The sequence below is a fragment of the Physcomitrium patens genome, chromosome 7, assembly GCF_059467195.1.
Source record: "Physcomitrium patens ecotype Gransden chromosome 7, ASM5946719v1, whole genome shotgun sequence".
Lineage (NCBI taxonomy): Eukaryota > Viridiplantae > Streptophyta > Bryopsida > Funariales > Funariaceae > Physcomitrium > Physcomitrium patens.
In genome coordinates, this window is record NC_143416.1 from 13,281,790 (window position 1) to 13,294,289 (window position 12,500).

The 12,500-nt window shown below is 29.6% G+C and overlaps 1 protein-coding gene across 1 annotated transcript; it reads left to right on the plus strand.

Annotated features, from left to right (window-relative positions):
* Positions 1-2,617: 2,617 nt before the first annotated feature.
* Positions 2,618-4,474, plus strand: LOC141045633 (uncharacterized). Its single transcript, XM_073535433.1, has 2 exons — positions 2,618-3,166; positions 3,365-4,474. Exons 1-2 carry the CDS (start codon positions 2,618-2,620, stop codon positions 4,472-4,474), a joined length of 1,659 nt encoding a protein of 552 aa, XP_073391534.1.
* Positions 4,475-12,500: the final 8,026 nt, after the last annotated feature.

Here is a 12,500-nt window from a genome sequence, read left to right on the forward strand (position 1 = left end):
GTTGAAATTGTGTGTATTAGAAACCAATTATAATATAAAACATTTATGACATATTTTTATTTTACTAATTGCAAGACAATCATTCCTACAAATGAGTGCAAATAAACTTTGCAAGCTTATTATAAAAAATGTGGTCAAATAAGTACTATTTAGTGTTGCAAAAATCAATAGCTTAATATTTTTGTAAGTTATTTGTAGTATAGTTGAACAATTTTTCTTAGTGTGATTCTTTTACAATGTTGGTTGTGTATTGATATCCATTTATTTGAAATAATAAGCAAACAACATGTCTATTGTTTGGTTGTAGAAGTAGTTATTAATAAGAGTAAAAAAGAATAGCTAATTCTTATCTTTTCCAATTTAACTAGGGCTACATTGATCTATTATAGAATAAACATTTATACTTTATAAATATAAAACTCAATAATATCAAAAGATATTATATTTAAATATATAATTAAAAATAGGATATAAAAATATAAATCTAATATTATATAATATGTATATACATAATATATATATAAAAAATAAAAATAAAATTAATTTTTATTATAATCTATGTTGTATCAAAATATAAAAATTTATAGTTATATATACTTGTATACAAATATTTCTATATAAATTATTATTTACAACTTGATTTATTTCATATCATCATACTACTAAAATCATAAGCCCTATCAAAAGTCAACTATACTTTTCCTTTTCCTTTTCCTTTTACTGCGACTTTTTATTTTTATCTTTACTATGACTTTTACTTTTACATTTACTGTGACTTTTACTTTTACTATGGCTGTGACTTTTACTTTTACTTTTACTTTTGTTGACTGCGCGGTTGACTGCTCCGTTTATTACTGCGCGGTTTTGAAATTTGAACGTTGAATTTGTGGGTGTGTGCAATCCAAAGTGTGTGTTACAATTTGAGCTTACCCAAAACAAATTTGAAACTCTTGATTACAATTTTGAAGCTCTTGATTACAAATTTGATGTTCAAAACATTTTTTGGATTGTGCACTTCAAGATTGAGTTGTAAATTGTGAGTTGTAAGTTGGAAGTTGTAAGTTGGAAGTTGTAAGTTGGAAGTTGTAAGTTGGAAGTTGTAAGTTGTGAAGTTGGAGTTGGAGTTGGTTGATGTGATCTTGGAGGTTTGAATACAAAGTTGGAGTTGGAGTTGGTTGATGTGATCTTGGAGGTTTGAATACAAAGTTGGAGTTGGAGTTGGAGTTACAAAGTTCAAGTTGTGGAGATTGTTCAAGAAATTTGAGGTGAGATTGCAATTTTTGCAAGATTGTGAAAGATTGAAAGGTTTTGAAAGATTAAAATTTTTGGTAATTTTTGATTTTGGGTAATCATAAAATCAAGTTTTCAAACATTAAACTTTCAAATCAAGTTGAAATTTAGTGGTTTTAGTTGCAAAAAACCAAACAAAAAATAAAAAACATCAAGGACTCAAAAACGAGCAGCTGCTGTTCTGTGATGTGCACATCGCCGAAACTTTTACTTTTACTTTTTTAAACTTTAAACTTTTTTTTTGCCCAACAATTTTTCATCTGCTGCAATTTTTCATCCACTGTGCAATTTTTCATCCACTATATTTTTTCATCCACTGCATGGTTTTCATCTACTGTGCGATTTTTCATCCACTGTGGATGAAACTGTATTTTGGGCAGAATTCATTTAACAGTGAGTTAATATCTCCCAAAATACTAATTATTTTTGAATTCCGACTTCGGATTTGGACTTTTTAGGTGCATTTTCATTTAGTTGGAAAGAAAATGATTTGTGACAAAAGTTTTCAAAAATCGACATTTTTATGTGACTTCAAAAAAAAAAAATTTAGAGTCTAAACTTTGGAGGTAGAGTATGGCTTGAGAATATGTTCATCACATTTGTTTTCATGCATGTTTTTTGTGTGTTAGATCAATACCTCTTGGCTACGAATGTGTTGCAAAGCAAGCGCCAACCTAATCTATTTTTTTTCTTTGAAGTGTAGTGCATTGAACGTAAACTTTTTAGAGTGGAGTGAAATTTCATCAAAAGGTGCAACTTTCTTGGAGCACAAGCTTACAAAGGTACTATCAAAAACCTTACTTTTGTGAGTTTTGAAATGGTTTGGGATTCACGTTAGGATTTTTGTTATCCTACATTAAACTCTGCTTTTTCTTATCAATTTTTTCAATCTTTGTGGAGTTTAGGATTTAGGGTAGGATTTCTTCTATCCTACACTAAATCCTATTTATTGATATATCTTTTTATCTTTGTGGAGTTTAGAATTTATGATAGGGTCTTCATTCTCCTATCCTAAATTCCACTTTTTTTTATTATATTGTCATCTTTCTAGAGAATGGCTCGTGCTTTGTCTACCATTGATAATTTTGTAGATGTCAATGTTGATAGTGTTGGATCAATGTGCATCCAATGTCCAAAATGTTTGGCTTTTCGTTTTAAAAAAGAAAAAAATACCATTTGTTGTTACAATGGCAAAATTGCCAATGAACATGTTAATCACCCCATTGTCCATCCAATGCTCAATGAGCTTTATATGGGCACAACACCTAAATCTTGAGAGTTCCTTAAATCCATTCGAAAGTATAATCAAGCTTTTGCATTTACAAGTATGCATAGTAAGTTTCAGTCTGACCAAGTTGAAGGTAGAGGGGTATATACTTTTCGTGTGAACGGAGAGTTATGCCATCACATTGGAAATTTACAACCTGATTTAGACGAAGGTGCTAGATTTGCACAAATTTATTTCTTGGATGATGGTTTACAAACAAATCGTCGTATGGAGATTTTTGATGATCTTCATCGTGATGTTGTTAACAACATTCAAGAAGTTTTAGAATCCATAAATGCGTTGGTTCGTGGTTTTAAGTCTTCATGTGATGTTCTTCAAAGGGGACAAAACATGGGACTTCGTATCTTTGGTGAGGTTCCTTTTGGTGAACATCCCCGTCGATATAATCGCCAAGTAGTTCCAGAAGTTGCTGCTGTTATTCTTGACGAACAATACATGAATTTTGGTAGAGATATTATTCTTCACCAACGTGGTGGAGATTTAATACGAATAAAAGAAATTCATCCAGCTTACGATGCTTTATCCTATCCTTTGTTGTTTCCTAATGGGCGATGTGGGTGGTCACCAACTTTTAAAGCAGATACTGAAGTGACTTTAAAGTCATATGTCCAATATTTGCTTCAAAAGTGCCCAGAATCTAATGTATTACATAAGGCTGGTAGATTATTCCAGCAATATGTAGTGGATCAGTATTTACGTGTAAAACATGAAAATTTGCTTTTCATTAGGCAACATCAAACTGAACTTCGTGCAGAGTGCTATTAGGGGGTCGTAGATGCTTTGCAGGAAGACAATGGAGCACGCATTGGACGTCGCATTGTCTTACCTGCAACATTCATTGGTTCCTCCCGATACATGCAAAAACTCTTTCATGATAGTATGGTTTTGGTTAGAGTTTTAGGAAAACCCGATTTGTTTGTGACAATGACATGTAATCCGACCTGGCCTGAGATTCTTGATGAGCTTGAGCCAGGTCAAAGTCCTCCTGATCGTCCAGATATTGTTGTGCGTGTTTTCGAGCTCAAGTTAAGAGCATTGATGGATGAGATTACGAAGAAGAATGTCATGGGAGAGACAATTGCTTTTTGTTACACTATTGAGTTTCAAAAACGTGGTCTTCTTCATGCACACATTCTTCTTTGGTTGAAAGACAAGGTCAATGATTGTGACCTTGTAGATAGGATAGTATGTGCGGAGATTCCCGATTTAGATAGACAACCGCAATTGTATGCCGCGGTTGCCAAGCACATGATGCATGGACCATGTGGTTTGGACAATCCCAATTGTCCATGCATGGAAGACGATAGATGTACAAAGAACTATCCGATGCAAGCTCGAGATTCTATCGAGGTGGATGGTGACAGATATGTTTTGTACCATCGTCAAAATCAAGGTCGATATATCGAGAAACGTGTACGTGGACAAATTGTCCATTTAGACAATCGATGGGTTGTGCCATACAATCCATATTTGATAGGTCGGTTTAATTGTCACATTAATGTGAAAATTTGCAGTTCTGTAAAAACTGTCAAATACCTCCACAAGTATATTTTTAAAGGTCCAGATCGTGGTGTTGTAGAAATAGATGAAGTGGTAGATGAGATTAAGGATTTCTTGGAGGGTCGTTATGTGACTGCCCAAGAAGCATGTTGGAGGCTCTTTGGTTTTGAAACTAATAATAAGAGCCATAGTATTTATCGTTTGCATGTTCACCTTCCCGGTCAGCAATATGTTACTTTTAAGGAAGGAACATCTTTGCACTCGATGATTGATCAAAATGCTGAGACTAAACTCACCAAGTTTTTTGAGCTTAATTGCCATATTCGTGCCTTAATTGCTTCTGGCAATCAAGGCAACCATATGCTTCTTCGTTACATGGATCTTCCACTCTACTAGAAGTGGGATGTGAAGAATAACATGTGGGAAAGAAGAGTACGTAAGATAAAAGTTTTTGGTCGGATAAACATGGTTCCCATAGGTACTGAAGTATTTTACTTGCATTTGTTGTTGACTCATGTCGAGGCACCAACTTCATTTGAGGACCTACTTTGTTTTCATGATATAGTGCATCCAACGTACAAGGCCGCTTGTATTGCAAGAGGACTTTTACAAGATGATTCTGAATGGAAAAATTGTCTGCAAGAGGCAACTGTCATTGCGTTGCCTAAACAAGTTCGGCGGTTGTTTGCAACACTTCTTGTGTTTGGACAACCGCTAGATCCTCTTAGCTTACTAAAGACACATCTTGATGCTATGTCTGATGATTGGCGCAATGATCAAAATCGCTATTGCAAAGCAATTTTGTCCATTGAAGAATATTTGTCATCATCAGACAAACATCTTACAGATTTTTTTAATATTGAAGAATTGAATGAGTTTGGTTATTCAAACATTGTTGATGTTGGCGGTGATTCCAATGACAATATTGATTTTGATAACCAAAACATTACTTTTCTAGAGGAGGATGTAGGTAGGCTCAACGAAGAACAATACATTATTTTTAATGCGGTGACCACTGCCGTTTTAAATTCAGATTCTCCAGATCGGCTTTTCTTTTTAGATGGTCGTGGTAGTACAGGTAAGACCTTTTTGTATAACACCATATTGGGTTATCTTCGTGGTCGTAATGTCAAGTGTATGGCAATGGCAACAAGTGGAATTGCCGCATGCCTTTTGAATGAAGGGCGAACGGCACATTCAGCTCTTGTTATTCTTTTACAGTTGCACGATGCATCAATTTGTAACATTAGTGCCCAGTCTACATTAGGTCAAAGCTTACATGAAGTACAATTGATTGTACTTGATGAAGCTTGTGCTGGGCATCGTATTATGTTTGAAGCAATAGACAGATCATTGCAAGATATACGCAATATAGATAGTCCAAATGGTGGTGTTGTAGTATTATATGGCGGTGATTTTCGCCAAACTTTGCCTGTAGTTGTACGTGGAGGTCGCAAGCAAACTGTTCAAGCTTGCTTGCGACATTCATACCTATTTCGACTAATGCAACATTTTCATTTGAACACTAACATGCGTTTGCAAAGTCAACCGGACTTTCAACGATTTTTGTTAGATATTGGTGAGGGCAAAACCGGTCCAAAGGTAGATTTACCGCTAGGATTAGTTGCTCCTAGAAATTCTTTAGATGGTCTCATTGATGCTATTTTTGATGATCCGGTTGATTTTTCTGAGCGCGTCATTTTGGCTGTCCGGAATGATGATGCCCAAGAAATCAACCGAAAAATCACCGATCGTATACCTGGTGATGTGCATCAATGTTTTAGTGCTGATTTTGTTCACAAGAATGATGAACATGCCCATCATTACCCAGTAGAGTTTTTGAATTCTTTACAATTGAGCGGTTTGCCTCCTCACCAATTAAGTCTTAAATGTGGCCAATATTTGATGTTGCTAAGGAACTTGAATCCGGCAAAAGGTTTGTGCAATGGTAGTCGTTTGCGTCTTTTGCAAGTGTCTTCTAGTGTGTTGTTATGTGAAATTGTAAAAGGACGCTATTGTAGCCAAGAGGTATTGATTCCTAGAATCACACATCATTGCAACGATAGCCGCTTGCCATTCACACTTTGCCGGAGACAATTTCCTGTCACTGGTGCTTTTGCCATGACAATCAACAAATCGCAGGGCCAATCATATGATCGAGTTGGCATTTATCTTCGCAATGAAGTATTTAGCCATGGTCAATTATATGTGGCATTGTCTCGTGGTAGACATCCTGCAAACATTAAGGTTGCCAATGACAACAATGAAGCCGTGGGAACGGTTAAAAACATTGTTTATCATGAGGTTTTTACATGACATTGTCATATAAATTCCTATAAATATTTACACCTGAATCAGGTGGATGAAAAAGTTAAGAGTTTGTTTCAAACTCTGCATGTTTAGGATTCATGCACGCTTTGGCGACGTCCCCTTCCATCCAATTGCATTCTTTTGGTGTTCAATTATGTTTTCTCAATTGAGACAACTTACCATTCAATTGAAGAAGGTTACATCTTGAATTTCACTATTCAATGAATGGATATTTTCCAATGCATGCATCTTTAGATGCATGCATCTTAAGATGCATTTTATTTCTAAAATTTATTACTCTATTCTATTATATTACATTCTTAAAATTCATGCTTAGGTCATGAAGACATATTTATATATGTAGATTGTTGTTACCTTCCTTTTAAACTATTTTGTAATATAAGAACTACATTAAAATGGTTGGACTAATGCATTGCAAAGCAAGCGCCAACCGCTAGTATTATAATATGATTTTATATATTTTAAATAGATATTGTATGTGTATATATTTTTATATTATATTATTTTTTATACATAATAATTTGGTATTTAAATTAGAAAAACTTTAAAATAAATTTATAATTAAAATATTAAGTCATTATGTACACAAAATAGATTTTTTTAAAATATTTTATATTAAAATATTAGTAATATATTATATTTTCAATTTTTCTTACTTTTATTTTATTTTTTCTTTATATATGCATAAATATATATATATAAATAAATCTTTACTAAACTAAATCATAAAGACTCCAGCTATATGTGATTATAGCTGCAAATACTTTATATTGCTTTATACACACAAAAAAATAAAAAAATAAAAGTATTTTTTTGACTAATTATTATTGAATGAATTTTGATATGTGCTATAAGTGTGAGGGAGTCGAGGAAGACATAACACCTCCTTATGGTAGTCCTGCTTACATTTATCAAATATTCATATTAACATGTCTATCAATTGTGATGTTTGAATCTAAACTCTGTCTTGCTCACTATTAGTTGTCAATGTCCAATATCACAGTAGGGGCTAAGTTTAAGGTCAATAATTTGCTTTGTGTTTACTAAGTTTTTATGGCATTAGAGTTAAGAATATTGAATGTAATTGCATGTTGCCTATGCATCACCTTTCTTTTCCAATAAGAAAAGATGCATTCATTGGCATCAAATCACTTGTTCCTTAAGTTTATTAAATTGAAAAGATGTGTGAATTTGTTAAGTGGAACTAAAATTTCGAGATGATAGATAAATTGTGACAAATATTGAATATATTTTTATATATTTGAGTTGGATTCTACTATAGCCTTTACCTAAAGAAATCCAATTGTATTTATTGGAATTATAATCAAGAATCTTCTTAATGTTTGAGTTGCAATTAACTTAGTTGCAAATATATATTTAAACCATCACTTCAAAACTTATATGTAACCTTATTTAAATTGCCAATTAACCTATACTACTATAAGTGTAGATATGAACTTCATTACCACATAATCACTTTTAAGAAGGTGAAATTCACTCTTTAATCTATCTTGACAATAAACAACACTATTAATTTTTATATCAAAAACATCTTAAGAATCAAACTATTGCAATAATAAATTATTTTTGTTAGTAAGTATTTTATAAAAAAATAAGCCAAATTATAACACATGTTCTTTGTACAACAAATGTAAATATTATATAGTCGTACTATCTGAAATTTTATTTGGAAATAAATCAAACACTTGATTGCAGAAGATAAATTAAAAATTACAATAAACAAGGGTTGTAACAACTCTAATAGAATCTTAAATAAATCCCAATTAAACTTCAATTAATTCTAATAAAATTAAAAGAAATTTAAAAAGAATCATATTGAAATTTTAAAAAATCTTTTTAAAATACCAAAAACTGAAATTATAAAGAAATAATAAAAAATTAAATAAATTTTAATCAAATCTTGTTATAAATATATGTATTTATTCTAATAATCAGCTATATGATTAAGTAGAAGTAAGTAAAAAGAAATTAATTTCATAATATCTTATAGAAAAGCTTTTTAGAAGTATTATATATGTTGTTTTGACTTTATACATATTTGTAGTTAATTAGTATGCTTGAAACTTTGTCAACAAGTTAATTATGTATTACATGTATTAATAACTTGTAGAACAAGCTAACGATATGGCCTACATATAGATAACTTCTCTTGTAAGTTAAGACATGTGTCTAGCAAAGTCAATATATGATGTAGATTCTATAGCATATTGCTACATAGCTATTAGTTAGAAAATATATACAGAGGCAAGAATGAAGCCTTTTTTACTCTTTTCAATTCTTTTCTAGTCTTTAGTCTTGTTTCAAGATTTTCTAGTCTTCTTGTCTTTAGTAATAGCTATTCTAATTAAATACTATATTATCTTTGAGTGATTTTTTAGTCTTTTTGAATGACATAAGAATCTATTGACCTTTTAGTTCTTTGAAGTTCATGCCCTTGACAAATCCTAGACAAATCCTAATTAAATCTTAATAAAATCCTTATCAAATACTAAATCCTAATTAAATCATAAATTCAAATATTATTTTAGATTACAAATTTTAATAACTAATAATTGAAACATTGGTTTTAACTAAACATTTATACTTCTTTCACATTTGTAGTTGATGACAAACACAAAAAATGTGAAGAGAATTGAATATACAAAAAAAGAGATAAATATCATAATCCACTTGGATGTTGGCTTGCCTCTTTTTCTAACTATGATGCTAAATTCTTAATACCAATATCTATGAATTTCATTATCTAATTTTTCTTAAAATTTATATAGTTGTTAAAAAAAAAAATTAGTGTGCAAAATTTCGTCTTAATTTAAAATGAGAATTGTTGTAAATCTTAGAAATCCTCACTAATCTTTTAACTCCAATTTCTATGACATCAACTCACTTGAGTTTTAATAATCTTAAAATTAATCATTCAATAAAGTTCAAACTTACAAGATATATTTAATACAGCTATAATTGAAACCTCACAAATTTTTATCTATAGATCCTCTATAAATTTTATAAAATATTTCAAAATAAAAAATATTTTTATTTTTCAAAAACTAGAATCACTCTAAAACAATCTTAACTTTGCAAAATTCTTATAATGTCATTACAAATCTACAACACTTAAAATCAATACCTAAAGAATCTTTTTCTTGTTTGTTCTTGATTTCCTTTCTTCAATCAATAAAAAAACCTTAGAATCACCTTAGATGCACGATTTTGTCCTTCAAGATATAATTAAACCTTGGTTCATACTAGTTCTTCTTTGGATAATAGTTCTTAATTTTTTTTTAAAAAATTGCTATTATATTTTTTAATTAGACTCTTATATAATATAATCCATATTTTTATCTTTTATCATATATTCATGATGGAATAGTTAATATTAGCTCATAATTCTTAGATTGAAAAAATTTAGAAGAATAAATATTAATAACTATACAAATCATCTTGAATACTATATCTACAAAAACAAGATATAAATCAACTAAAAAAGATTACAAATATTGTACTAGTAGAAGATTTTATAATAATTTTGAAATTTCATCATCTAGTTGTATTTTATGGCTAGAATTAAATTGACTTGTCTATCATATATATATATATATATATATATATATATATATATATATATATATATATATATATCTATATACTCTAATATTTACTTATATGATTAAGTAGAAATAATTAAAGTAGATATATTTCATAATATTTTTTAGATAAGCTGCTTAGAAGCTTCATAGATGCTCTTTTGACTTTATATATTTTTGTAATTGATTAATAGGTTAGAAACTTGGTCAACAAATTAACCATGTATTGATAGTTTACGGAATAAGCTAATTATATAGCATACATATAGAAAACTAGTATTGCAAGTTAAAATACATGTCTTATAAAGTCAACAAATTTTGGAGGTCTTACAGGACATTACCACGTAGTTCTTAGTTAAGAATATATATGGAGGCAAGAATGAAGTCTTCTTCACTCTTGTTAATATCTTTCTAGTCATTAGTCTTGTTTCAAGATTTTTTAGTCTTCTTATCTTTAGCAATAGCTATTCTAGTTTAATGCTATATCATCTTTGAGTGACTTTTTAGTCTTTTCAACTGACATAAGAATGTATTGAGTTTTCTTTCTTTGAGATTTATGTCATTGATAGTTAGAGAAGAGTGCTAACTTATTGTTCTTATCTTATTTTAGAAGTGAGTGGATTATTCCACTTCTATTATTATATTTTAAAAGTTACAAATTATCTATTTTTAAAAAAAATATTTAATTTTTTAACATTAATATTTTTCTTTAAAATAATTGATTATTCTTATTTGTAGAAATTTTTATTTAATATTAGAAGTTGTGGATTATATTTTTTTAATTTGACATGTAAATTTGTTAAGTTATTTGAAATAGAAGAAAAAAATCATGAATACTATACTTAGTAAAATTTAGAATAGATTTATAACTATTACAAATCTTCACAAACTTGTCAATACTCTTAGGATAAAAATTTCATGCATCACTAGTGCCAACTACAAATACACTAATCCTACTTCTATAAAAAAAGTTTAGAATCTGCTTCAAGAAATTGTGCACTTGAAGGAAGCAAGTAGATCGACCTTTTAATTAAATCTATGAAGTTTTACTTTTACAACTACGAAGAAAACATAGATTAGTATATCCAATAAGTTTGATAGAATAAGATCAAAATTTTAAAGATTTCTATAACAAGTTAAGTTCTATCTAAGGTTGTATTTCTTCCAATACTTTAATAAATTTATTCAAGTTAGATTCATATGCATACTTCTATCTTGAAGTGCTTTTTCTTGGTTTACACTTTTGTTAGAAAAAGATTCATGATTTTTTTATTATTTGAATTCATTCCTAAAAGTATTTACAACCACATTTAGAAAAAGTGATAAAAAAGAATAGCAAAGATCAAGCTCTTATCTTTGCAATAAGAATCATGATTAACTACCATATATGTTGCTGAATTCTAAAACCTTGCTTGTAACATGGATTGAAATGATAAAGCCCTTATTAATCAATTTTGATATGGGTTGAAGGATAATTTCAAAGATTTTTTATTAACGATATCAAAAACAAAATCTTTAGAATAATTTATTGTTTAAGCCATTGCATGTGACAATCAATTATTTGAGAGGTATTAAGAAAAAAGACTTAGCTAGAGAAGAATAAGTCAAATAATGATGACAACTATCAAACTTTCAAAAACTTATTCATTAAGGCAAGAATCAATATAAATTGATAAAATACATTTTAAATTCTTCACAAAGAAAAAAAAGATTTGACATTGTCAAGAAGATTTGTACTTATATTATGGAGAAGCTAAATACATTATTCAATATTATCCATAGAAACAATGCAATCACAAAATGAAGAGCATGGTTACCAAAGAAGATGATGTATTAAAAAACAAGTTTTTCTAACTATAATAAAGACTATGTGAGAAATATGACCGATCTATCTCAAGTATCTAGGATCCTTCTAATCCACCTCTATCAAAGTAGAAAGAATTAAGCCTCAAGCAAACACTTGGCTCTTGGCTGCCACAAATTACTCAATCAAGTCTTGAAATAAGAAAGACTAAGTTTGTATATATGTATAATACTTTTAGGAGCAATTACACTAAATATACAAGTCTTAAGTTTCCAAAAACATCCAAAATATGATAAAAAAAAAAACTCTAAATACTTATATATCCTTATGGGATATTATTCTCAAACTTCAAAAACTCATATCTTCCAATCAGACCATGCAAACACATTCAAATTTTACATGAAGTACTGATGTACTTCTAACAACTACCTTAACAAATTTCAATTGCAAATTCATTACGGATCTTAAAATATCATCAAAATCCTAATAATAGCTTTAAATCCTAGTTTTTATATACCTATGTATAATTTTCTTCATATCTCACAAACTAAGCACTCGAATGCTACAAAATTTGTATATATAGCTTTTTAACACAATAATCTACCTTTTTCAAAAGGTTTGAACCAAAAAATCGTTTAGAAACTTAAGATATGGCTCCAACCATTACTATGAATAAAATCACTTA

Excerpts from the sequence above, each read along its gene's own strand:
- LOC141045633 (XM_073535433.1), top strand. The coding sequence starts at position 2,618 with ATGCATAGTAAGTTTCAGTCTGACCAAGTTGAAGGTAGAGGGGTATAT. Across the intron at positions 3,167-3,364 it reads CTTTTAAAGCAGATACTGAA|GAAGACAATGGAGCACGCAT; the intron begins GTGACTTTAAAG and ends GATGCTTTGCAG.